Here is a 27,443-nt window from a genome sequence, read left to right as displayed (position 1 = left end):
AGGGAGTGAATGTTTAAGGTGGGGTGGCAGTCAAGGTATTCTAAACGTGCCAGGCAATGAACATTACATTAAAAAGATATGTGAACATGGGATGTTCAAACTATTTGTCTCATTTGCAGCACGACTAAATTAAGCGATACACAATTGCTCTGGTTTTGAAAATTCAAAGCCACATTCGGCTACCAGGAGAATACCAACAATATGTTTTATATGAGAAACAGCTGAATGTGATCATAGAATCATAGAATTGTTACAGCACAGAAGGAGGCCATTCAGTCCATTGAGCCTGTGCCAGCTCCTTGTAAGAGCAATCCAGTTACTCCAAATCCCCTGCTTTTTCCCCGTAGCCCTGCAATTTTTTTTCTCTTCAAATGTTTATCCAATTCCTTTTTGAAAGCCACAATTGAATCTGCATCCTCCACCCTTTCAGGCAGCACATTCCAGATCATAACTACTCGCTGCTTTAAAAAGTTTTTCCTGATGCTAATACATAGCTCATCAAGGCCCCTTATACGGTCTTATAGTCTTGAAGATAAAAAACTGTATTTTGCAATCTGGTGTCAATAAAATCACAAAAACATCAACTATATGAAGGAGTGAAAAATTTACACTAAATAATAAAGGATATGATATTTAGTGGACTTTGCAATTAAATTCACAAACTTTTAATTGCATGCAATAAAATTAATTCTAGTTCATGAATTACTGCGATATTGAACAAAATCAAATAAAAGAACAAGACATCATCACAATTCACAATTAAATTCACAAATAAATCAATAGGAATTAACTGGTTATTTTTCCTCCAAGTAATAGCTAATTAGACTAAGTTTCAATATGAGCTGTCTTGCTTTCTGATCAACAAAGGAATTATTTATTCGTGTCAACAAGTAATGCAGTAAAATTTGCTGATTTTATTCGGGTCACATTATTTATATAAATATGCACGTATATTTCAGCAATAAACCGAAGCCATGGGGGATACACAAGGAGTAAATCAGCTCAGAGCAGGTCGCCAATCTGAGACCGTCCTGGTCTGCGCGACAATTCAAAATAGAGAGTGCACCTATCACTGAATTATGGGAATGGGGGAGAGAGGGAGGGGAAGAGGCAACGCATTTATATCAGGAAGTTTTAATTTTGGTGGGACAGTTTAGCGCTTGTTGATTTTATTGGATTGGATTGTACAGTTTATAATTTTGCACGTGTTTCAACAGTAAAGCGAAGCCATGGGGGATTCGGAAATGGCAGTGTTTGGAGCGGCGGCGCCGTATTTGCGTAAGACTGATAAGGAAAGGCTGGAAGCTCAGAACCTTCCATTCGATGCTAAATCTGCCTGCTTTGTACACGACGATAAAGAATTGTACGTTAAAGGTACACTCAAGAGCAAGGAGGGTGGTAAAGCCACCGTGGAGACATTATTAGACAAGAGGGTCAGTTGAAAATTGAAAAAGAAATAAATTATTCTAAAAAGCCTTGTTGCCTTCAAGAAAGCCACATTTCTTTAAATAACATGTTAGATCTGTTGGTTATTTTTCAGACCGTAACTGTTAAAGATGATCAAGTCTTCCCAATGAATCCTCCAAAATTCGATAAAGTCGAGGACATGGTCATGATGACCCACCTGAATGAAGCATCTGTGCTGTATAACCTCAAAGAGCGTTATGCAGCCTGGATGATCTATGTAAGTACAATAGCTTCAGATCATAGACTCATACAGCACAGAAAGAGGCCATTCTTTGAAAGAGCTATCCAATTGGCTCCCGCTCTTTCCCCATAGACCTGCAAATGTTTCTATTTTGAGTATATATCCAATTCCCTTTTGAAAGTTACCACTGAATCTGCTTCCACCGCCCTTTCAGGCAGTGTGTTCCAGATTCTAACAACTTCCTGTGTAAAAAAAAATCTCCTCTCCTCCCCTTTGATTCTTTTACTAATTACTTTAAATCTGTATCCTCTGGCTACCGACCCTGCTGCTACTGAAAACAATTTCTTGTTATTTACTCTATCAATACCCTTCCTAATTTTGAATGCCTCTAATAAATCTCCTCTTAACATTCTCTGCTATACGGAGAACAGTCCCAGTTTCTCTAGTGCCTCCACATAACTGAAGCCCCTCATCCCCAGTACCATTCTAGTAAATCACCTCTGGAGCCTCTCTGAGGTCTTGACATCCTTCCTAAAATGTGGTGCCCAGAATTGAACACAATACTCCAGCTGAGGCCTAACCAGTGATTTATAAAGGTTTAGCATAACTTCCTTGCTCTTGTATTCTATGCCTCTATTTATAAAGCCAAGGATCCCGTATGCTTTTTCAAAAGCCACCTCAACTTACCCTGACACCTTCAAAGATTTGTGTACCTACGCCCCAGGTCGTTCTGTTCCTGCAGCACCTTTAAGTTGCAACATGTAAACGATTAATGCATACATTAAAGGTTTTTAATTATAAAATCCATTTTCTCTGACTTTAGACCTACTCTGGGTTGTTCTGTGTCACTGTGAACCCCTACAAGTGGTTGCCAGTGTACAATCCCGAGGTAGTCTCTGGTTACAGAGGCAAGAAGCGTCAGGAGGCTCCTCCCCACATCTTCTCCATCTCTGACAACGCTTATCAGGCCATGCAAACGGGTAAGTATGTAGGTTTTGATTTTTTTTTACTGTTGCTAATTCAGCGCTGAATTACTTTGGATTCTTGTTGAACCCAGAATCATGGAACGAATTTATGCATCGTTCTCTCTGTTATCTGAACTCTGAGCGTTGAACTTGTGTTCGTCTTATTCACAGATCGTGAAAACCAGTCTATCTTGATCACGTAAGTGTTGCTGGTTTAATATCGTCCCGTAGAGCTTGGTAGTTATCTGATACAATTGTAATTGTGATGTGGAGATGCCGGTGATGGACTGGGGTTGACAATTGTAAACAATTTTACAACACCAAGTTATAGTCCAGCAATTTTATTTTAAATTCACAAGCTTTCGGAGGCTTCCTCCTTCGTCAGGTAAACATTTACCTGACGAAGGAGGAAGCCTCCGAAAGCTTGTGAATTTAAAATAAAATTGCTGGACTATAACTTGGTGTTGTAAAATTGTTTACAATTGTAATTGACTCCGGTCTTTTTAAATCACTTTGTTCGCGCGGTAAACAGCTGATTTATTCATTTTCGACTCCAATCCCATCCAGCGGAGAATCCGGTGCCGGAAAGACTGTGAACACGAAACGTGTCATCCAGTACTTTGCATCGGTTGCAACTACAAGTGATAAGAAGAAGGAGACTCAATCAGCTGGGAAGGTACAGGCAAGACAAAACTGATACAATAAAATATGGCAACCTCTTGTGTTTAGTTATAATTAATTTCTTCGCTTTAATTACTCGCGGTAATCAAAAGTATTTTTGCAGGGAACCCTGGAGGATCAAATCATCCAGGCTAACCCGTTGCTGGAAGCCTTTGGTAATGCCAAGACAGTGAGAAATGACAACTCATCTCGCTTTGTAAGTTCCTTGAAGATTTCCTACAGTTGCATATATCATAGCCCATAGTGTGCACGATATTGATTAACAATCCAGTGTAACAGTCAATATGTTTTCGATAACACAAGTGGAATTCTGCGCGTGTTGTGAAATCGTGTTTCAAATCTCTGACTTGAATAACCTTTAAATTTCAAGGGTAAATTTATCAGAATTCATTTCGGTACCACCGGGAAACTGGCTTCAGCCGATATTGAAACCTGTAAGTGCCGCTGAACTTGATTTGAAATATCAGCCGTAAATCAATTTGTTGTCATGTAGCCTGGTTCTTCAGTAAATCTACATCTGTATGTGCACATGTCTCTACAGATCTACTGGAAAAATCCAGAGTAACATTCCAGCTAAAAGCTGAAAGGAGTTACCACATTTTCTACCAGATGATGACCAACCACAAACCAGAAATTGTTGGTAAGGTCGGAAGTTTTGGAATGTTGTTACACTCATTTTTTTTGTTCTTTGCTAAAATAGTAACCGTTAGTTATAACGGATTGTGATATGTTAATGTTTGCAATGTACCTGTATCTCCGTCACAAATCGTCCTACAAATAATTTATTTTGTTTTCTTCAGAGGCTTGTCTCATTACCACCAATCCCTATGATTATCAATTCATCAGCCAGGGTGAGATTACTGTCAAGAGTATTGACGATACGGAAGAACTGGTAGCGACTGATGTGAGTATCAGTTATATCTGTACTTTTATTCTTTATTGCGAGCTATGGATCATACACAATGTGCATATTTAACCGACCGTTACCAATTATCCATTTTGCTACAAAACGCACATGTCTAGAACGAACTTGATATGGCAGCAATAAATAAGGATTATTATCAAAAATGGTGATGATACCAATGGATCTACGCCGTTGGTAAAAAAAATAAATTAAAAGAGTTATTGGGGTGGAAGACCCGGCATAATGACGTTTTAAAGTAAATTTTAAACGTTTCCGCAACTAATTAGATAATTCTGTTTCAGTATATTAGTGTTTTTGTTGAATTCTAACTTTATTGTTTGGATTTAAAGACCGCTATCGATATCCTGGGCTTTGTCATTGAGGAGAAATGGGGCATCTACAAACTGACTGGTTCAGTAATGCACTTTGGTAATATGAAATTCAAGCAAAAGCAGCGTGAGGAGCAGGCTGAGCCCGAAGGCACAGAAGGTAACAATTTCATATATCCCACTTCCCTTCAGTATTTACTAACATTTATATGTTCATAATAATGTTACAATTCAAAAAGTGTAAACAGTTCTGTAACATTTTGGAACTATATCATTTCTGGAATCTATAATAAATTGTAAAGATTGTCGATATACCCTTTATTTATCTATGCAATGAAAGTCCTGCGTCTGAATGTGAGTCTTAGTGTGTGTCCTTACTCCATCAGTGGCACCTCCAAAACTTGATTTCAGTCATAGAGATTCGTTTGGTGGTGATTTTTCAGTCTTTTTTTCTGGTTTAATATTGTTACTTAATCGCCAGGAAAGACCAACAATTTAGGATGAGTATTTAGCGTTTCTCCTTCTTGTCTCTACTAAAATCTACCTTTGGTACCGAACAGCAGCAGATAGCACGTGCACTGAGGTTGAGATTTGCAGTTGAGATTTGAAACCAGTTGGTGTTGGGGATAGAAAGCCAGGTCTGGAGATTGATTCGATCTGCCAGCAACCCTGTTTACACATTGTTTTTACAGTCACTGCGAAGCGGGAACTATTTTGCAGTGACGCAATGGACGGTGTATGAATGTACACTTAAGAGTCCCTTAAGAGTCGCTTAACTGTTCCCTGAACCATTCATCCTACCAGGGCACGTTGAGCACTGCTCACCAAATGATCAGAGGTTTCTGCGAGCTGAGGGCGACTGAGACTTCGCTTTGGTGCTTCCTACACTGCTATTCCAAAGCAGCATATTCCGGGTTCACCATAAGCAATGAAACAGAAGATTCATTGGTTTAATATGTATATTCAACTCGGCTTTCTCACAACATTTTTAATAGTTTTCATTAGCAGAATGAGTCTTCAGTGAACAAAAAAACTGCACTCTGTTTGCGTGATGTGAACGGGATAGCACGTCACCATATTAACAATTAGCCCTTAATTAAGGTTTAACACCAGAGAACAAGATGTTCACCACACTTTTCTATTTAATTCCAAACTGTTATGTTCAGGCTAAAACTAAGTCAGATTTACAAGTAAGATACATATGAGCAGAAAATGCAGTAAAATAGTGATGGTACAAATATTTATAAAACCAGTCCACAAAGACTTTAAATATCTTCTGCAGAATATATTGCTTGTAGATTTTGTTAATTTGCAAGATTTTTGGGAGGAACAATCTTTCATAAACATCCCAATGTGTAGTTTGTACATGGGTGACCTGATTCCAGTGTAGGACCATGGAATCGAAATCTCAATTCCAGAACTGAAACTGAGCTCAAGACTGAATTAAATTTGAGCAGATATGGAAATCTCTTTATGCCAAAATAAACCATTCATGTTCCAGGTATTAATCTTCAGACATTATCTTCCTCTCAAGTATATCCCCAATGTATCAGCCACTAGAGATAACAAAGCTACTTTCCCCAGTCTATAAATTCCCATGCTTTCAACAGTTCAATGAAAGATAGCCCATCCAATGGACGAATTAGTTTCTATGTGCAAGTGGCATCAATGATAAAACCTAATAGGCTACTCCATTGACAAAGGACAAGGTAAAACTTTGTCAAGATACAGCTAACTGAAGCAGATTTTCTAATTGTATTTACCCTTTAACAATAGTTACTGTATTTTGAAAGTAGTCCATTAAATTCATAAAAAGCTATAGGACATTCTGAGGATATAGGAAACATAGGAAACAAAGGAACAGGGGTAGGCCATTCAGCCCCTCGTGCCTGCTCCGCCATTTGATAAGATCATGGCTGATCTGTGATCTAACTCCATATACCTGCATTTGGCCCATATCCCTTAATACCTTTGATTGCCAAAAAGCTATCTATCTCAGATTTAAATTTAGCAATTGAGCTAGTATCAATTGCCGTTTGCGGAAGAGAGTTCCAAACTTCTACAACCCTTTGTGTGCAGAAATATTTTCTAATCTCACTCCTGAAAGGTCTGGCTCTAATTTTTAGACTGTGCCCCCTACTCCTAGAATCCCCAACCAGCGGAAATAGTTTCTCTCTATCCACCCTATCCGTTCCCCTTAATATCTTATAAACTTTGATCAGATCACCACTTAACCTTTGAAACTCTAGAGAATACAACCCCAATTTGTGTAATCTCTCCTTGTAACTTAATCCTTGAAGTCCGGGTGTCATTCTAGTAAACCTACGCTGCACTCCCTCCAAGGCCAATATGACCTTCCGAAGGTGCGGTGCCCAGAACTGCTCTCAGTACTCCAGGTGCGGTCTAACCAGGGTTTTGTGTAGCTGCAGCATAACTTCTGCCCCCTTGTACTCTAGTCCTCTAGATATAAAGGCCAGCATTCCATTAGCCTTATTGATTATTTTCTGCACCTGTTCATGACACTTCAATGATCTATGTACCTGAACCCCTAAGTCCCTTTGGACATCCACTGTTTTTAACTTTTTACCATTTAGAAAGTTCTATCCATTTTTGATCCAAAATGGATGACCTCACATTTGTCTATATTGAATTCCATTTGCCACAGTTTTGCCCATTCACCTAATCTATCAATATCGCTTTGTAATTTTATGTTTTCATCTACACTGCTTACAATGCCACCAATCTTTGTGTCATCGGCAAACTTAGATATGAGACTTTCTATGCCTTCACCTAAGTCGTTAATGAATATTGTGAATAATTGAGGCTCCAAGACAGATCCCTGCGGGACTCCACTAGTCACATCCTGCCAATGTGAATACTTACCCATTATCCCTACTCTCTGTCGCCTTTCACTCAGCCAATTCCCTAACCAAGTCCGTACTTTTCCCTTGATTCCATGGGCTTCTAACTTAGCTAACAGTCTCTTATGTGGGACCTTATCAAATGTCTTCTGGAAGTCCATATAAATAACATCCATTGACATTCCCCTGTCCACTCTTTAGTCACCTCTTCAAAAATTTCAGTCAGGTTTGTCAGGTACAACCCACCTTTCACAAATCCATGCTGGCTCTCTCTGATTAACTGAAAATTCTCGAGGTGTTCAGTCACCCTATCCTTAATTATAGACTCCATGATATGGCACAATAAAAATACGTGTTTTTTCTTTCACCCTATCTACCTAAAGTCATATAAAATTGCAATACAGCAAGACTCTACTTTTGTCACACATACAGCAGCATTATTAATCTGAAAATCAAAAAGTGTGTATGTGTTCAATTAACACTAAAAATATGTAAATGACAGAAAACTTTATTTAATGCGTATTGCAAAACCCTGTTCCAAACATCAATTCATACATAGTTCAAAAATATACTTAATTCACCTTTACTTTTTGTTAGATGCTGACAAGGTTGCATACCTGACCGGCCTCAACTCTGCAGATTTGCTAAAGGCTTTATGCTATCCACGAGTAAAGGTTGGCAATGAATTTGTGACCAAAGGTCAGACTGTCCAGCAGGTACAGTTTCCAAGAATTTTAGTAAAATTATATGTGTAAACATTTAAATAATTTAATTTAGGCTGCTGGTTTTGGCTAAAGTGTATATTGTATTCTTTCAGGTCTACAACTCAGTTGGTGCCCTTGCCAAATCAATTTTTGAGAAAATGTTCTTGTGGATGGTTATCCGCATCAATCAGCAATTGGACACAAAACAGGCCAGACAGTTTTTCATTGGTGTGCTGGATATTGCTGGGTTCGAAATTTTTGATGTAAGAATCAGCAACACAAACTTAGCAACAAAATCAATTAAAATGTCAGTTTAAAAATTTCATCACATTTAAATTACTCTGTTCATTCAGTACAACAGCTTAGAACAGTTGTGTATCAACTTCACTAATGAGAAACTGCAGCAGTTCTTCAACCACCACATGTTTGTTCTGGAACAAGAGGAGTACAAAAAGGAAGGAATTGATTGGGAATTCATTGACTTTGGTATGGATCTGGCTGCTTGCATTGAACTAATCGAAAAGGTAGGTGATACAATGCAATTTTTAAATGTGTATCACTTTATCAATTGCAAGAATGTCTTGATATTAATATATGTATGGTTACCACAGCCCATGGGTATCTTCTCAATCCTGGAAGAGGAGTGTATGTTCCCCAAGGCCTCAGACACTTCTTTCAAGAATAAACTTCATGACCAGCATCTTGGTAAGTCAAACAACTTCCAGAAACCCAAGCCGGTCAAAGGAAGACCTGAAGCTCACTTCTCACTGGTCCATTATGCAGCCACGGTGGACTATACCATTACTGGCTGGCTGGAAAAGAACAAGGACCCCCTGAATGAAACTGTGATTGGACTGTTCCAGAAATCATCAGTAAAACTTTTGGCTCATCTCTATGCTGCATCCGCTGAAGGTAAAACTCTACTACACTCAAATGTTAATATTCCTTTTTGTTAACATTGCAATCTTCCCTTTCCTAATCAGTTTAGAACAAACAATTTTGTTGCTTCTTTGTAGCTGAAAGCAGTGGCAAGAAAGCTGGCAAAAAGAAGGGCTCTTCCTTCCAGACAGTATCTGCGCTGTTCAGGGTATGATTTTCTCTTATATTAACATTTATCAATCTGTGGTGAACTAAGGTTTAATAAATATGATTGGGCTAGCAAAACATTGATTAAAGTGTGTCAAATATGATTAATAAGTAGAACAGTCTTGTATTATTGTTACAAATACCATGGGAAGAAACTGGAAATCAATATTATATTCTTGTTCACCTCACAGGAAAACTTAGGCAAGCTGATGTCTAACCTGAGAACTACGCATCCACATTTTGTGCGTTGTTTAATCCCCAATGAGACAAAGACACCAGGCAAGTGTGATTCCATTTCTATACAATACAATTCACAAGTAAAATCAATAACGGATGTAGTCCTCCGTTTTTAACATAATAGGTCATGAAAGAAATTATGTGGTGTGTTGTATTTTAATGTTTATGTTGCGTCCATCAGGTATTATGGAAAACCACCTTGTCATACACCAGCTGAGGTGCAATGGTGTGCTGGAAGGTATCAGAATCTGCAGAAAGGGATTCCCAAGCAGAATCATCTATGGTGACTTCAAGCAAAGGTGATGAATCTCAAACTCTACACTTCAGTTTTCTGTCCTATCAAAATTTTGAGTATATGTGGTTGAAAGAGGGGAAAAAACCTAATACATTTAAATCTTTAATACAACAGATACAGGATTCTTAATGCAAGTGCCATTCCTGAAGGTCAATTCATTGATAGCAAGAAGGCCTCCGAGAAACTGTTGGGATCCATTGATGTAGATCACACCCAATATAAATTTGGACACACCAAGGTAAATATACTTAAAACGTAACTTTATCAGTGTGAAATAATAGGCTGATGAAAATGAACAATGGCACCTAAGAGAAGCACAGTTTTGAATTTAATTTGAGAATCATCCCTCCCTCCCTCCCCAACCCCCCCACGCACACACAACTATATAAGATAGGGACAGCACAATGGCAAAAAAAGCAAATGGCAGGCAAAATTATTTGTCAGTCTCCATTGTACATTGGGAAAACCAATCCAGTGCCGAGATCAAACTTATTCTACCCATTGAAAATAAAAACTAAAAACTTGTTTTCATTTATTTAAGGTGTTTTTCAAGGCTGGGCTCTTGGGTGCACTTGAAGAGATGAGAGATGAAAAGTTGGCACAACTCGTTACCCGCACCCAGGCTATGTGCCGTGGATTCCTAATGAGGGTTGAATTTAAGAGAATGATGGAAAGGAGGTAAATATCATCACATATAAACACCCAAAAATATTTTTGCCAATAAAATAATTTAATATAATATATCATTTTACTCTTACACAAAATCTTTTGAAGGATTGCTATGAACTGTGTTCCCTGTCTAACTGTTTCCTTTAGGGAAGCACTGTACATTCTACAGTACAACATCCGTTCATTCACAAACGTCAAACATTGGCCATGGATGCAATTGTTTTTCAAGATCAAACCTCTTCTGAAGAGTGCTGAAACTGAAAAGGAAATGGCGAATATGAAAGATGAGTTTGAGAAAACTAAGGAGGCACTTGCTAAATCTGAAGCACGAAGGAAGGAATTAGAAGAGAAAATGGTGTCTCTTTCACAGGAAAAGAATGATCTCCAACTCCAAGTCCAATCGGTATCAACGTTCACAGTCTTAATAAAGCAAATTCTGTTTATAACTTCTAAAAACCACAGCCTGGTGTAATTCATTGTATCATTTTTTTGCAGGAAGGTGAAACTCTAGCAGATGCGGAAGAAAGGTGTGAGGGACTGATTAAAAATAAGATTCAACTGGAGGCTAAAGTGAAGGAAATTAATGAAAGATTGGAAGATGAAGAGGAGATGAACGCTGAACTCACAGCTAAGAAGAGAAAACTGGAGGATGAGTGTTCAGAACTGAAGAAAGATATTGATGACTTGGAGCTCACATTAGCCAAAGTTGAAAAAGAAAAACATGCCACTGAGAACAAGGTATGAATAGATGATTTTTATGTATAATAGATATAAAACTCACGAAAGGATTTTCATGCCTGTTGATTACACTTTATGAAATTCTTCTATATGTTTTGTTTTTGCTGAACATAGGTTAAAAACCTCACTGAAGAGATGGCTAGTCTCGATGAAAACATCGCTAAAATAACAAAGGAAAAGAAAGCCCTCCAAGAGGCCCATCAACAGACTTTGGATGACCTCCAGGCTGAGGAAGACAAAGTCAACACTCTAACCAAATCAAAGACTAAGCTGGAACAACAAGTTGATGATGTAATTGTTCTTAAACACAACTAGGTCAAATGGGTTTAAGGATGCAGTCATTGTTTGAAGCAAATTCTGATAAAAGATTTTTTTATTCCTTAAAAGCTCGAAGGTTCGCTTGAACAGGAGAAGAAACTTCGCATGGATCTGGAACGCTCCAAGAGGAAGTTTGAGGGTGATTTGAAGCTGTCACAAGAAACCATAATGGATTTGGAGAATGATAAGCAGCAACTGGATGAGAAGCTAAAAAAGTCAGTTATTCTTACAATAAATCTGAGGCTTTAACTCCTTTATTCACACACTGTTGCTTGAGTTCTGAATCTACCTGTTATATAGTTGATTAATTTTAGAACTTGATATTGCAGAACTTGATTCTTCAGTTAGCTGATTTTCATGACCTTGAGCATGTGAACTTATGGAATGTCTGTGGTTAGATAACGCGGCTAGTGTAAAAATATTTCTCGTAAAGAGTAATATGATGTTAACTCTTGAATTAAGATTGCATTCTAAATATCCCCTAGCTGTCCTATTTGTATTATTGTCTCAGCATTATCAGAGAAAATAATTAGTTTTCTTGTGTGATTTTATTAATACTCAAAATCTATCAACTTTATTTATCATTCTTATTATTAAAGGAAGGAATTCGAAATCAGCCAGCTGCAAGGCAAAGTTGAAGATGAGCAGGCTTTGGCTTCCCAGCTGCATAAAAAGATTAAAGAATTACAGGTGATGTATAGGTCCAGTGAAATTATTGATGCTACCTCTGTAAAGGTTACATGCATGAACTAATGTTATTTGTTCTAAGATTATAAAAGACACACATTTGTGTTAAGGCTCGTATTGAAGAGCTTGAAGAAGAAATTGAAGCTGAACGTGCCTCTCGTGCTAAAACTGAGAAACAGAGAGCTGATCTTGCTCGGGAACTTGAAGAAATCAGTGAGCGACTGGAAGAAGCTGGCGGTGCAACTGCAGTACAGATTGAAATGAACAAGAAACGCGAAGCAGAATTTCAGAAAATGCGGCGCGATCTGGAAGAATCTACCCTGCAGCATGAAGCCATTGCCGCTGCTCTTCGTAAGAAGCAGGCCGATAGCGTTGCAGAACTTGGGGAACAAATTGACAATCTGCAACGTGTGAAACAGAAGCTCGAGAAGGAAAAGAGTGAGCTGAAGATGGAAATTGATGACCTTGCTAGCAATTTGGAATCTGTATCGAAAGCCAAGGTACAGTTCTGAATGTTTTGAACCTCGTTCCCTCATCTGATTACATTATATTTAATTAGCTTATGGTTTTCCTCACCTGTAAAACCTAAATTATTTGAAAATTCTGTATATTGGTTTTAGGTAAATCTAGAGAAGGTGGCCCGGTCTCTTGAAGACCAGGTTAGTGAACTAAAGACCAAACATGATGAGCATCAACATTTGATCAATGATTTATCAACTCATAAAGCACGTCTTGCAACTGAGAACGGTATTGATCAGTTCCATAATTTTGCATTGTTGTTTATAAACTGTTACATAGTCACATTATTTTGTAGTTGCATGTGGTATTATTTTGCTTCATTGCTTGCAATCTCTCTGATTTGTAGGTGAACTGAATCGCCAGGTAGAGGAGAAGGAATCTTTGGTATCTCAGCTGACAAGAGGAAAACAAGGATTTACTCAGCAGGTTGAAGAGCTCAAGCGGCAATTGGAAGAAGAAACAAAGGTACCGGAATAATTCCAGCAAAACACCTGTATTAGTTTTAACTAATGTTCCTTACGAGAATATACCACTTGACATATTCGGACTGATTGTTTAACCATCAAGTTACATCGAGTCTGAAGCACTGAAACAGGCCATTCGGCCCAACTGGTCGATGCCGCGTTTATGCTCCACACAAGCCTCCTCCCTCCCTACTTCATCTAGGCCTATCAGCGTACTCTTTTATTCCTTTCTTCCTCGTGTGCTTATCTAGCTTCCCTTTAAATGCATCTATGCTATTTGCCTCAACTACTCCTTGTGGTAGCGCATTCCACATTCTTACCACTCTTTGGGTAAAGAAGTTTATCCTGAATTACTTATTAGATTTATTAGTAACTAACTTATATTTATGACCTCTAGTTTTGGATTCTCCCATAAGTGCACACATTTTCTCTACGTCTATGCTATCAAACCCTTTCGTTATCTTAAAGACCTCTATCAGGTCACCCCTCAGTCTTCTCTTTTCCAGAGAAAAGAGCCCCAGCCTGTTCAGCCTTTCCTGATAAGTATATCCTCTCAGTTCTGGTATCATCCTTGTGAATCTTTTTTGTACCTTCTCCAATGCCTCTGTATTCTTTTTATAATATGGAGACCAGAACTGTGCAAAGTATTCCAAATTGTTCTAACCAAGGTTCTTTACCATTTTAACACAACTTCTCTGCTTTTCAATTTGATCCCTCTAGAAATGAGCCCGAGTACCTTGGTTTGCCTTTTTTTAATGGCGTTATTAACCTGCATCACAATTAACCAGTTCATAGATATTTAGTAATTTGTTTTTGATAAAAGTTTTGTTTGCAAGCCTGTGATTTTTGAAGTATTACACTGTGCTATGTGGTTTTGACTGCTGATTGATTTATAATGCTACTTTTAGAAATGCAAACATTTTTAGTAATGTCACGGCAAAGTACAACATAGGCTTAAGCATAGATTTTATTAACTTGTATTCCATCATTATCATTTCTTGATCAATTTCAGGCTAAAAATGCTTTGGCACATGCTTTGCAATCTTCCCGCCATGACTGTGATCTGCTCCGTGAGCAATTTGAAGAGGAACAAGAAGCAAAGGCCGAGCTCCAGCGTGGCATGTCCAAGGCCAACAGCGAAGTCGCTCAGTGGCGAACCAAATATGAAACTGATGCAATCCAGCGCACAGAGGAACTGGAGGAGGCCAAGTATGTTATAATAAAATGAGAATATGGTTTCATACTACTTATTCTGTCAATTAATATTTTATGTTACTTCAACTACTTTGGTCTTGTCCTTTTCAGAAAAAAACTTGCTCAGCGTCTGCAGGATGCAGAAGAGCACATTGAAGCTGTGAACTCAAAATGTGCTTCATTGGAAAAGACAAAACAGAGATTGCAGGGTGAAGTAGAGGATCTTATGATTGATGTGGAGAGGGCCAATTCAGCAGCTGCAGCTCTTGACAAGAAACAGAGAAACTTTGACAAGGTAAGAGTCATATTCCAAAGGCATGATCATAATCTTTCTTTCTCTCTCCTAATATTTGTCTTGTAACTTTTTCAATTGTACAATAAAGGTTCTGGCAGAGTGGAAGCAGAAATTCGAAGAAAGCCAGGCTGAACTGGAAGCATCTCAGAAGGAATCCCGCAGTCTGAGTACTGAGATCTTCAAGATGAAAAATGCCTATGAGGAGTCTCTGGATCATCTCGAAACTCTTAAACGAGAAAACAAGAACCTGCAGCGTAAGTTTTGATCTTTTGTTGTTTCAATATTTTTAAATGTTGCTATTGTTAAATTTCTACTTTTACTTTAGATGTTATCATTACAGATTTGCTATAATTTGTAATTTTTTTCATAAAACAGAGGAGATTTCTGATCTGACTGAACAGCTAGGTGAAAGCGGCAAGGCCCTCCATGAGCTAGAAAAAGCAAAGAAGGCAGCTGAGCAGGAGAAGAGTGAAATCCAGTCTGCTTTGGAGGAGGCAGAGGTAAAAATAATAATTATTATTTTGGAAGTACATATTAGAAATTGTAATTTAGAACAGCATTTGTTGAATCCTAATATTTATGGATATATAATAAATAAATCTATATTATATTAAGAGTTTTAGAGAGAACACACCTCCTATTAACATGCCTTACTTCTTGTTGTCATGATTTTTGGTCACGATTTAGTGTCAACTTTGTCCATATTTTCCATTAAATTTTCCTATGTCCCTGTAGCTGCACCATCCTGCCACTGCAATACCTCCATCTCCTGTCACCCAGCCCCACCATCACTGATGGATGGTGCTGTAGTGCTTTCTGTTTCTCATCTTCCAGCTGCTGCTATTTTGCTCCCCAACCAATGTTATTTTTCTAGCTGCTTGTCTCTGTGTCTTTTTCCACTGCAATTTAAAAGCAGCCCTCAGTTGCTGAACCCATTCCCTCCTAGCCTGGCTTTTGGCACCTCAGCATTGCTCCAATTTAAATTACTGACTTGTGTGACTTTTGGTCCCTGCCCAGTCTGACCCCACTCTGCAATATTTTAAAAAACTTGTGTCTGTCTCAGGCATTGCCAGGTGCTGCCAGGGAATTAGGGGTTACGGGGAGCGGGTAGGAAATTGGACATGAATTTAGATTTGAGGTTAGGATCAGATCAGCCATGATCTTATTGAATGGCGGAGCAGGCTCGAGGGGCCGATTGGCCTACTCCTGCTCCTATTTCTTATGTTCTTATGTTCTTATGTCCTAACCCTGGTTCGAGCAGCTCTTTCTTTCAGTTCCACTCTGAAATCTTTTTAAAAATTCTGTGTGTGCCTCAGGTGTTGTGTCTCAGCTGGCCTCAGTCCTATTCCTGGTGGCTTTTGTTCTTAGCCTGCAAGGATTCCAGCACTGCTCCTGCTGCTTTCCCTGACTCAGCCACTCCCCAATTGTTGAGCCTGCTGTTGCTCTTCTGAATCGCATTAGGGCCCAGTCTCCCTTCTGTCAGCTGCATAAAAAGTTTAAGAAGTGCAGCCCTGCTCCCTGATCTTCACTGCCATCCCCCCAGTTTGTTTTTAAACCATTAGAAAAGGTGGCCCTCTTTCCCAGCGATCAGAGAGAGAGAAGAGAATGTGAAAGAGAGAGATGGAGAGACAGAGTGATCAGAGGGACAGCAAGATAATGAGAAAGGCCACAAAGATCACGTGAGGAGAGGTGTCATCATGAGCAATACCATAGGATGTCTACTAGTTAATATATTTTGGAAGCAATAAAGCTGCAAAATTAGTTGAGTATGTTATAAACTGGATAGCGAATTGGTGAAGGATAGCGTACTAGAGCCTGGTCTTCAGTTACTTCCAAGCCTTTATCCACAGAGAGCCACATTACCCACTCCAAACCCTAGATCAGGTCTCTTATTAATGGATGCAAGAGAGTTCCCAATTGATACACACCAACTGGATACAATTAACGAGTATACTGGATTTTTAAAAATTCAGTTTGATCAACTGAAAGGCATCAGTAAAACGTACATTGAATGGTATTCCTTAAAAGGATTTTGTGAACGACCTTACAAAAACAGAGTTTACTTAACCTTGGAGCAAGATCTAAATTGTTCGGCCATGTCGGCATATTATAGGTTTGATCCAAGTAATGAATCACGCTTTCTGCAGCGCAAAATGCTAAACCTTTAAAACTCAGATGTTGCAACACTTTTCTTATATATTCTTATTCGAAAGTTAATGTTATGATGCATTGCTAAAGTCAGAAAAATAGATAGATAGGAATCTTTGTAGGAATCTCTGGTCACTCACAATGGTGATATCCCTGCATATGTCCCTGGCTTTAATAAGTCATAGCCACTATTATAAGCACCATATTTCAAAATCTTGGGCACTAAATTGGGCCGTGTAGCACCCGTTGTTTCGGCACTACATGGCCCTGTGACATCCAAGATGGCGTCTTGGATGCGCACACATATTTCCAGCGTGACATGGGCTGGATGCCACCTTGGTATAGGAGTTAGCGCAGGCGCAGATAACGAGCGCTGGAATCATGTAAAGTAGGGAGAAAATGGCTTCAATCAGTGTGCAACGCTGATTTAAAGTGATAGACACCATTTTGGGTCTTAACGCTCAACTCTACACACTGTCTTAACCCCGACCATCTGAACGTGTCTTAGAGTGCCAGGAGGACCCCTACCAGCACTATTTAAAGGGACCATGCAGGATTTACAGGCTAGTGACTGGATTATTGCTCCTGGCTGCTGAGACATTTGTAACTGTTTTTGGAGGTCTCCTAGACTTGAACACCAGGATGCGGGGACATAGTCTAACATCTAGAACCAGGACGTGCAGGAATGAAGTTAGGAAATGCTTCTCCATGCAAAGGGTGGGAGACATTTGGAACGCTCTTCTGCAGACGGCAGTTGATGCTAGCTCACTTATGAATGTTAAATCTGAGATTGATAGATTTCTGTGAACTAAGGGTATTAAGTGATATGGGTCTAAGGTGGGTATATGGAGTTAGGTCACAGGTCCACCATGATCTCATTGAATGGTGGAACAGACTCAAGGGGCTAAATCCCACTGCCACTTGCTGCCTCCTGGTATGCGCAGAAAGAAAGCAGGACATGTGTCTAGATGATGTGCCTGTCATGGTTGAATAGCTAGTGAGTGCGGCCTGTGAGTTGTGGGTGGGTGCCTTGAAACAGTGGTAATGTGTAAGGGTGAGACGAAGCATCTAGTTGGAAGAGTTGAGTACTGATGGAAAGAGTTTGTTGTTATGTGGGTGATGGGGGTGTAGTGTGTGGTTCAGTTGGTATGAGATGTTACTTGACAGTTGATCTCACTCACCTTGACCACTCATGTCAAAGCACTGAACTTCTTCCTGCACTGCATCCATGTTCGTGGTGCTATGTGCCTGGCACTGACTTCGTCCCCCACTGCCTCCCACTGCTTCTTGAGCATATACCTGGAGGGCCTCTTGTCCCCCTGCAGTTATAGGATGTCCCTCCTTCTGTCCACTTATTGCACCAAGGCCTCTAGTGCATCAGCAGAGAACCTCGGTGGATGCACTCTCACAGGCCTGGTACCAATTCAGATCGGCAGATTGGTGAGGTCTGGCATGCAGATTGGAGGATGTGGGATTTAGTAGTGCGCAATCTTTATTCAATGTCTTAACATTATTCATCATGGTGTAAATATAGGGATAGGACCTGCATCGGTGTTTTACATGTGCGATGTCTGATCTCTGTTCAGACTCCGTGCAGACAGTAGGCTGCTATTTTCAGCAAATAACAACCTTTAAGAGATTTCTAAGAAACATCCTCCCTTTAAGAGATTGCGCTCCCCTGGTGGTGGAAAGTGTGAATTGCATTGATTCCATGTGCAAGGCCCGAAATGGAACGCTGATTGCAAGTGAAGTCCTCTGGCGGGCCGAAACTTGTGTCCTGCCTGCGCTGGGGTCATTGGGTGGGTGGTAATAGCGCATCACGTTACCTGCACCCAAAAATGGCCCTTATCCAATATTTCCCCCCTGGTGTTCAAAATGTAAGGGCTCTTGACATTAATTTATTTAAATGATTGTTCATCAAATAATATCATAACCATTCATTATTTTCTTTTCAATGACATAATTAAAAGTTAGCATACAAAGATGCATGCAGTTAGTACACACTATCATAGTCACTTCAAGCACTTCTTATAACTACAAATGAGCGATATGTTGAAAATTTTGTATGATGCCCTTTTGCAGGCTTCCCTGGAACATGATGAGAGCAAGATCCTCCATGTTCAGCTAGAACTGAACCAAATAAAATCTGAAGTTGACAGGAAAATTGCAGAGAAAGATGAGGAGATTGATCAGCTGAAAAGGAACCACCAGAGGGTTATAGACACAATGCAAACTGCCTTGGAGTCTGAAGTCAGGAGCAGAAATGATGCTTTAAGAATCAAGAAGAAAATGGAAGGAGATCTGAATGAAATGGAAATTCAGTTGGGTCATGCTAATCGCCAGGCTGCAGAGGCTCAGAAATATCTCAGAAACCTGCAAGGTCATTTAAAGGTCTGTACAATAGTGCATTTATTTTTGTTTTTCATGTAATCACATTTAAAACATAATTAGTAAAAGCAAATGAATTATACCTTGTCGGTTCCTTTAGACTTTTTAAACTGTTAAGCATTTTGGATAAAAGAAAACGTATTATTCACTGTGGTAATACTGAAAATTTATCCGAGCTAACATACAATGTGAATGTTCAGTTTACAATAAAATCTTACATTCTAATAAATGTTTGTGTTGCAAATAGGATACCCAGTTACAGCTGGATGATGCTTGCAGAAGCCAGGAAGACTTAAAGGAGCAATTGGCCATGGTTGAGCGCAGAAGCGGCCTGCAGCAGGCTGAGATTGAAGAAATGAGAGCAACACTGGAGCAGACAGATAGAGTTCGCAAGATCGCTGAACAGGAGCTCAGTGATGTCACTGAGAGGGTACAGCTGCTGCACTCTCAGGTTTGTTCATACATTCATGTAAATTTGAACCAAATTGACATGCAGCATTTTTTACACATCCTACAAAACAAGTTCTTACAAATTGACTTTTCCTGCAGAACACAAGTCTCATCAACACAAAGAAGAAACTGGATTCTGACCTGAATCATCTCCAAACTGAAATGGAAGAAACTATTCAGGAATCAAGAAATGCTGAAGATAAAGCAAAGAAGGCTATCACAGATGTAAGTCAGAAGTTATCTTTTACTATTTATTCATATTTTTACAAATACTGAATGTCTCACTTCAATTACTTTGTTGGTTTCATTTCAAGTTTGAGCTTGAATAATGATTTGCCCAATTATCTCATTGTTACAAGGCTGCCATGATGGCTGAAGAGCTGAAGAAGGAGCAGGATACCAGTGCTCACCTTGAACGAATGAAGAAGAACCTCGAGCAGACAGTGAAGGACCTGCAGCACCGCCTGGATGAGGCTGAGCAGCTGGCAATGAAAGGAGGAAAGAAACAGCTCCAGAAACTGGAGTCAAGGGTAAGTGACAAGATTGTATTAATCGTCCGCTGCATGCCAATTTTTGTGAATACAGGTCATATTGAAACAATTTGGAAAAAATAATCATTTGAAAAGGCATAGGAAATTTTGCATGAATGTAAGACAATTAATACCTTTTGGTGACTGGTTTAGGTGCGTGAGCTGGAAAATGAACTGGAAGCTGAGCAGAAGCGAGGCATTGATGCCACCAAAGGTGTTCGCAAATATGAAAGACGAGTCAAGGAGCTGTCCTATCAGGTATTGTACAGTTTTCTCTTGTGCCAATTTCAGAATTCTGTGGAGTCTTATTATCTGCAGTGGCACAATATAATTATTATAAGAATAACTATTATTTTCATGATATATAGATAAATGTTGTTCTTTTGTACTATTTACAGTCAGATGAAGATAGAAAGAATGTTCTGAGACTGCAGGACTTGGTTGATAAACTGCAGCTAAAGGTTAAGGCATACAAGAGACAATGTGAGGAGTCTGTAAGTAATTCTCCATTTTAAACCTCAAGGATAAAACAAATACAGGACTGCAGCTGCATTTATATTTCTTTTAAAATATTTTTTATTAAATTGTCATATTATGGAAATTTAGAGTAAAGTTCAATACTTTTTTCAATCACGGCTAGAATGAATGTCCAGCATTTACTGTACCTCCCAATCATCACTAATTTATGTTTACATAAGAAAGCATGGAAGGAGAAAAGGCCGTTTACTTTATCAAACCTTCTCTTTCCACAAGTTATTTACAAACTGCCTTATTAAGAAGTCTACCTGTCTAATTTATTCTCAAAGTAAATTTCTAGATACTCCCTGATCCTTAAAGAAGTCCAAGCACAAAGTTCATCTTTTGCAACATCTGTATTATTTAGCCACATCCCATTGTGCTTTGCACATATTCTTCCCACATCCCAATGACAAAAGCACAGAAACTATCCTGTTCTATGTTATATTTGATCAGCTTGATTATTGTTATAACCTCCATTCCTGTCTCCAATCAGTCATTAATCAGGCCCTTTCTGAAGCCACTAACTGATACAGTCAGCTAATTTGCTACGAGTCAACTTTAGGCTTTTAAATTTTAAACAGGTCTTCTTATTCTGTGCTTGTGGTCTAAATCAAATAGCCCGCTTACATCTAAGTCAGCTATGTCTCTCAGCATTTTGAAGATCTGAATCACGCCCTTCAAATTTCTTTGTCTGATGAAAAGCCCATCTATGTGAGTGTATTCTCATACAAAAGAGCCCTAAGGTGCAATTATCTTGTTTCACTTATCTGAAGCTTCTCCAATGCATCATTGTTCTTTGAAAGGTAGGGTGTCCAAAATTGCACACAATATTCCAAATGTGTTTTCATCAATGATCTACATAAAACTAGAATAATTTCTCTCAACTTGTAATTAAATAACTTTGGTATATATCTTATTATTTGATTAAGTTGGTTGATGAGGGTAGTGCGGTTGATGTTGCATATGTGGACTTTCAAAAGGCATTTGATAAAGTACCACATAATAAACTTGTTAGCAAAATTAAAGCCCATGGGATTAAAGGGATTGTGGCAACATGCATACGAGATTAGCTAAGGGACTGAAAACAGAGAGTAGTGGTGAACGGTTGTTTTTCAGACTGGAGGGAAGTATACAGTGGTGTTCCCCAGGGGTCAGTATTAGGGCCACTGCTGTTTTTAATATATTAATGACCTGGACTTGCATATGCAGGGTATAATTTCAAAGTTTGCAAATGACACAAAACGTGGAAATGTAGTAAACAATGTGGCTGATAGTAACACACTTCAGGAGGACATAGGCAGACTGGTGAAATGGGCAGACACATGGCAGATGAAATTTAACACAGAGAAGTGTGAAGTGATGCATTTTGGTAGGATGAATGAGAGAGGCAACATAACTAAATGGTACAATTTTAAAGGGGGTGCAGGACCAGAGAGACCTGGCGCTGTATGCACACAAATCTTTGAAGGTGGCAGGACAAGTTGAGAAGGTTGTTAAAATAGCATATGGGATTCTGGGCTTTATTAATAGAAGCATAGAGTACAAAAGCATGGAAGTTATAAAACACTGGTTAGACCTCAGCTGGAGTATTGTGTTCAATTCTGGGCACCACACTTTAGGAAGGATGTCAAGGCCTTAGAAAGGGTGCAGAAGAGATTTACTAGAACGGTACCAGGGGTGAGGGACTGGAGTTATGTGGAGAGACTGGAGAATCTGTGGTTGTTCTCCTTAGAGCAGAGAAGGTTCAGAGGAGATTTGATAGAGGTGTTCAAAAGCAAAATCACTGTTTCCAGTGGCAGAAGGGTCAGTAAACAGAGGGCACAGATTTAAAGTGATTTACAAAAGAACCAGAGGTGACATGAGGAAGCATTTTTTTACGCAGCAAGTTGTTATGATTTGGAATGTACTGCCTGGAAGGGTGATGGAAGCAGATTCAGTAATAAATTTCAAAAGGGAATTGGATAAATATTTAAAGGGGAAAATAATTACCGAGCTAAGGGGAAAGAGCAGGGGAATGGGACAAATTGGATAGCTCTACCAAAGAGCAGGCATAGGCATGATGAGCTGAATGGCCTCCTTCTGTGCTGTATCATACCATGATACTATGAGTTTCACATTAACTGAAAATCTACAGTGAATGCTCAACAATCACAGCCAAATATTTGTCCTTCTTTATTTTTTGCTGATGAGACACCCTTTCAGCACCTATACATTTGCTGTGTTGTTTCAATATACATTGCTTTACAACTATTTACCTTTAAATGCAGCTGCAATTACTTAGATGATTCAAATCTATTGATGCTTTGTATTTCCCTTATATTTGTCACCTAGCCACACTATCAGTAACTTTTATAATATTACACAAGAGAAACTGCCCTGCCAAGTTATTTATGAATATTGTGAACAGCAGAGGACTCGGAACAGATACCCTTGCAACTCCACTAGTTCCTGTTCTCCTGTTCTGAAACAGAGCCTTCTCATTCAACACCTTCAGCTCCTTATTGTCAGGCAAATTTTCAGCACCCCATTATTCCATGAGCCTTAGCCTTCTTTACAAGTCTCCATTGGCTTTTAAAAAGTCAAGTAAGTTATTTTGTTCCATTTGATGGCCCTTGTCTGCTTGTTTAGTTGTCTCCTCAAAGAATTCCAGCAGATTAGTGAGACGTGATTATATTTCTGAATCCATACTGACCAATCTTTAAGGCCTCTGGATCATTAGATGATCACTGATAGTATTCTGTATGAAGCCCTCAAGCACTTTAACCTCTGTAGATGTAGTAATTCTGGGTTTCATATCTCACCCCATTTTGAAGTATCAGAATAACATTTGCTATCGCTAGACTTCAAGTTCAGCTCCAGTCTTTAGAGAGATCCTAAAATTTTTTTTTAAGTTTCCTCTATTTTCTCCCTTATTTCTTTAGGAATTTTAGGTTGTTTCCCAGGTGCCCGATCAATACTTTGTTCTTTGTTTCTTTATAATACCTTCGTTATTACTTCTGCTGCTATTATATACATAGGCATTAACTTGCAAAAAGTAGTTGGAGAGTAGGACTAAGGCACAGCATGCAAATGCTGACAGAACTCATGCCACCAACAGCTTGATGAATTGCGCCCTTCAATTTTCTCCCATCAGTAGGACCCCTGAGTTAATACTTTTCCCACTGCATTGCAGAAATAACGGTGAGGCTAATGGCCCGCACCGTTACTTATGCGCAAATTTTTTTTTCCCAAAAATATACTTTATTCATAAAATTTGCAGCAATACATACAATACAGTTGTCATATCACATTCCAAACGTACACAATACAGATCATACAATTTGCAGGTTACATCAAGTACAGTTCAATGAACGCATTGGACATAATTACAGTTCATGACACTCTGGGGTGCGTCATTGCATTACACTCAATGCAGATTATTGATAACAGGTACGTTACAGATTCTTTACAGGGTGCATTACAGATTCATTACAGTTACATTACATCAATTTGAAGTTTACATTCTGCCCGAGGGGGTTTTTCCCTGATTGCAGCCCCACGGTATACAATGGCGGGAAGGCTCCAAACGGTTGCCTTTCCCCACAGAGCCTTTGCGGCGGCCGCACCCAGCTTCAGTGCATCCCTGAGCACGTAGTCCTGGACCTTGGAATGTGCCAGTCTGCAACAGTTACTTATGTGCAAATAGTACAGCAACTTCAGGCAAGGGACAGATGAGTGGTTAAACTCAAATATCCAAAAGTTGCTGTCTGAATTGCGCCACTCCACCATTAGCTTCACGAAAACGGCTTCTTGCTGTCTGCCTCACCATTGAAATGCATTGAATGGCATGAAGTTGCTGTATTTGAACAGTAGATACGAACTAAACTCGTCACACAAAGTTAGGGCTGGTCTTAAGTGACACAAGGAGCCTGTCTTGGAGCCATTTAAGGTCCGTGCATATTTAATTAAGCCTGGATTCAGACAAAGGGAGATTTTTTTAACTGTCAGAGATTCTTTTAACGATGTGCTAAGTGTTATTTACTGCTAATGAACCTCTCTGGCACTGAAAAATAATTATTACAAGTGTGGAGTCTCATTCCCTCAAATTTCAAATGTTGTTGGAGATTTTAAAAATATCAAATTTTAAATTTAAATTTTAAAAAAATTTTCCTTTCTGAATCTTTCTTTCTCTCTTTTAATCCAATATTTCTTTCCCTCTTTTTATTTCTCTTTCAATACCTGATTCGACATTGAATTCACCCACTCTAATTTACACTTCCTTCTCAGTCCTTGGGCAGTTAATCTCACAATCCTTCAATCTGATTGGTTAAGGAGATACCCTTTTGGTTGCCCTGTTCACTCAGGTCCCAGATGCCCTGTTTCCCTCGCCGTGACCTTATCAGTTTGCACTTTCAGCAACTTGCCATACAAAAAATTTAAAAACCTAAACAGGCAAGGGCAAGTCTAACTATTTGGCAGACGCTGTTAGAAGCCCTGCCACAGCAAATTATGGCCCATTGACTCTGATCACAAGGAACCTTATTTAATAATTCTGAAGTACTCCACCCTCACTATGTGAGCCGCACCCGTGCACACACTGACAGGTCCTGTGAGGCATGCAAATTTAGATTGATGTGTGCAGCTCTCCATGTGATGATGGTACCAAGAGATCCATGAATACAGGAGCAGCTCTGATATAAACAAAGCAGTTGCTCTCCAGCTCCGTCTAAATCAGTACCTATGTAAACGATGGAAAAAGAAAGAGCAGCCTTGCCAACTCCTCCTTAAATGAAGCCAGTGTAAAACAACTACAGCTGCCATATTCTGACTGAATTTGCCCTATAAAGCTGACCCCAAATTGTGAACCAATCAAGCAAAATGTCAACCAAAATTCTCCTTTGCATGCCAGAGTCCTGGCATGTCAGCCCTACTGGGCAGCTGTCAAGTTCAAAGGAATTAAGTGATGGGCTGGAATCTCCATGATGGATCTCAAATTGATGGTCCATTCTACTCTCAAAATTACCATTATGGAAGAAATTGATCCTGATTTTCCCCCAGGTCAGCACTTAAGACCAAAAGTCCCTGACCTAAAATAGTATGTAGAGTTTAATCACAATCTTGAATTTTTTAAGATTGTTGCGAAATATATTTAACATATTTACCATTTCTTGATTCTTCATTTAAATGTACTTTTCAGTGACTATTCATTGATCTTAAGTAATGGGAAACATTTTGTACTGACAGTTTTTTGTATGTATTTTCTTTAGGAGGAACAAGCCAATGTTCACCTGTCCAAGTTCAGGAAGGTCCAGCATGAGCTAGAAGAAGCTGAAGAGCGTGCTGATATAGCAGAATCCCAAGTCAACAAAATTAGGGCAAAAAGCCGTGATGTTGGTGGCAAGGTAATGCAAATAATTTTAAAACTGAATAAGTTACATAGTTAAATACATATTGAATAATGATAAGGCTGCAGTTATAGTACCACTTTCACATCAGTGCAAAGCCATTTGAGTGCGCATCAACACAAAAACGGCAGAATAACTTGGGAGTCAGGTCTGCCAATTGACTCCCAAGAGCACTAAAGCAACAGTTGTCTCGCATCACTTCAGGTTTGCATTGGAGTAGCACATTTTAAAGTGCTCAAGTTCCTTTTTGATACACTAGAAGGTGCACCGGCAGTATCATTTAAGCCTAGCAGCTGAGCATTGCATTTAATAGATACTACCTTTTAATGTAACTGCAGTTTAATTCAAAATATTGGATGCATTTTCTAGATTAAATGTGTAGTATTTTAAAAGCACTCTTTTCATTGTATTAATTTAACAACTTGCATTTTCTTTCTCACATTAGGTAGCTGAAGAGTAGAAGAAAAGATGGAATATTCCAGAGAAGAAATATGCAAAATGTGCATTTCTTTGTGACATAATTTTGTAACATACATTAATAAGATTAGTCCTGTCCATAGAAATAAAATTGCAACTCTGAAAATTCTTCTTTGTTGGGTTGTTTTAGCTACATTAATCAAAAATCATGTTTGAATGTGAATAATACATAGAGAAAAAGTTATGTTATGAAAATACATCTAATACATATGCAATGCTTATCAACCAAAACTTTCTCAAAATATTATTGCATCACTGAAACTATCAGTCACCATTTATAGATACTATTCTTTTCATTAAAGGAAAGCTCTGACATATAAATGTTATCTGTTTTTAATATAATGGGTCATTTGCTGGCTCTCTCTGCCTTCCGGATGTTTCTGCCTCTCTCTGTGTTTTTTTTTCTCTGTTTTTTTCCCTGTTTGTTTTTTTGTTGAATGTGTATTCGGGGGTTCTGCAGATGACACCTCTCTGTCTGAACACGGTGATTGCCTTGGCAACGGGCAGTTGCAGGGGCAGTCTGTAAACACCATGTATTATTCAATATGTATAAATGCGTAGGCTTCAAGGAGATCCTGAACATTTACCTGAGGAAGGAGAAAATCTCCGAAAGCTTGTGAATTTAAAATAAAATTGCTGGACTATAACTTGGTGTTGTAAAATTGTTTACAATTGTCAACCCCAGTCCATCACCGGCATCTCCACATCATATAAATTCATGTTGAGATGAATTTAGGTGTAGCTGAACCTACTTCTGATCAAGTTCAGTAAAATTGGACTTTTTTTAAACAATCTTTGTGTTCATTGTTACCTCAATCTGTTATTATATGATTCCGTTTTTCCCCAAAAGGTCAAATTTATGTATGTTTTGGATAAATGTTATCAGGGTGCCAGTCTCTTTTTGTTGATTAAATTGATTTTCTTCAGATATATCAGTGAAGAATGTGTACTTC

The 27,443-nt window shown here is 38.9% G+C and overlaps 1 protein-coding gene across 1 annotated transcript; it reads left to right on the top strand.

Moving 5' to 3' along the window:
- Positions 1-1,221: 1,221 nt before the first annotated feature.
- On the top strand, positions 1,222-26,488 carry LOC137341244 (myosin-1B-like). Its single transcript, XM_068004330.1, has 39 exons — positions 1,222-1,433; positions 1,541-1,684; positions 2,472-2,628; positions 2,785-2,812; positions 3,181-3,289; positions 3,398-3,490; positions 3,665-3,728; positions 3,836-3,934; positions 4,095-4,198; positions 4,549-4,687; positions 7,986-8,104; positions 8,206-8,355; positions 8,446-8,616; positions 8,704-9,004; positions 9,109-9,179; positions 9,370-9,457; positions 9,597-9,714; positions 9,825-9,948; positions 10,252-10,388; positions 10,527-10,782; positions 10,875-11,117; positions 11,232-11,408; positions 11,505-11,650; positions 12,035-12,125; positions 12,233-12,622; positions 12,743-12,869; positions 12,988-13,106; positions 14,118-14,314; positions 14,411-14,594; positions 14,683-14,848; positions 14,970-15,094; positions 18,825-19,133; positions 19,378-19,581; positions 19,680-19,805; positions 19,940-20,110; positions 20,264-20,368; positions 20,509-20,604; positions 25,876-26,010; positions 26,459-26,488. The coding sequence occupies exons 1-39, from the start codon at positions 1,230-1,232 to the stop codon at positions 26,471-26,473; spliced, it is 5,802 nt and encodes a 1,933-aa protein (XP_067860431.1). The 5' UTR covers positions 1,222-1,229; the 3' UTR covers positions 26,474-26,488.
- The last annotated feature ends 955 nt before the right edge of the window (positions 26,489-27,443 follow it).

Source organism: Heptranchias perlo, chromosome 23 (assembly GCF_035084215.1).
Source record: "Heptranchias perlo isolate sHepPer1 chromosome 23, sHepPer1.hap1, whole genome shotgun sequence".
Taxonomy (NCBI): Eukaryota; Metazoa; Chordata; class Chondrichthyes; order Hexanchiformes; family Hexanchidae; genus Heptranchias; species Heptranchias perlo.
This window is presented reverse-complemented; position numbering and strand designations above follow the sequence as displayed.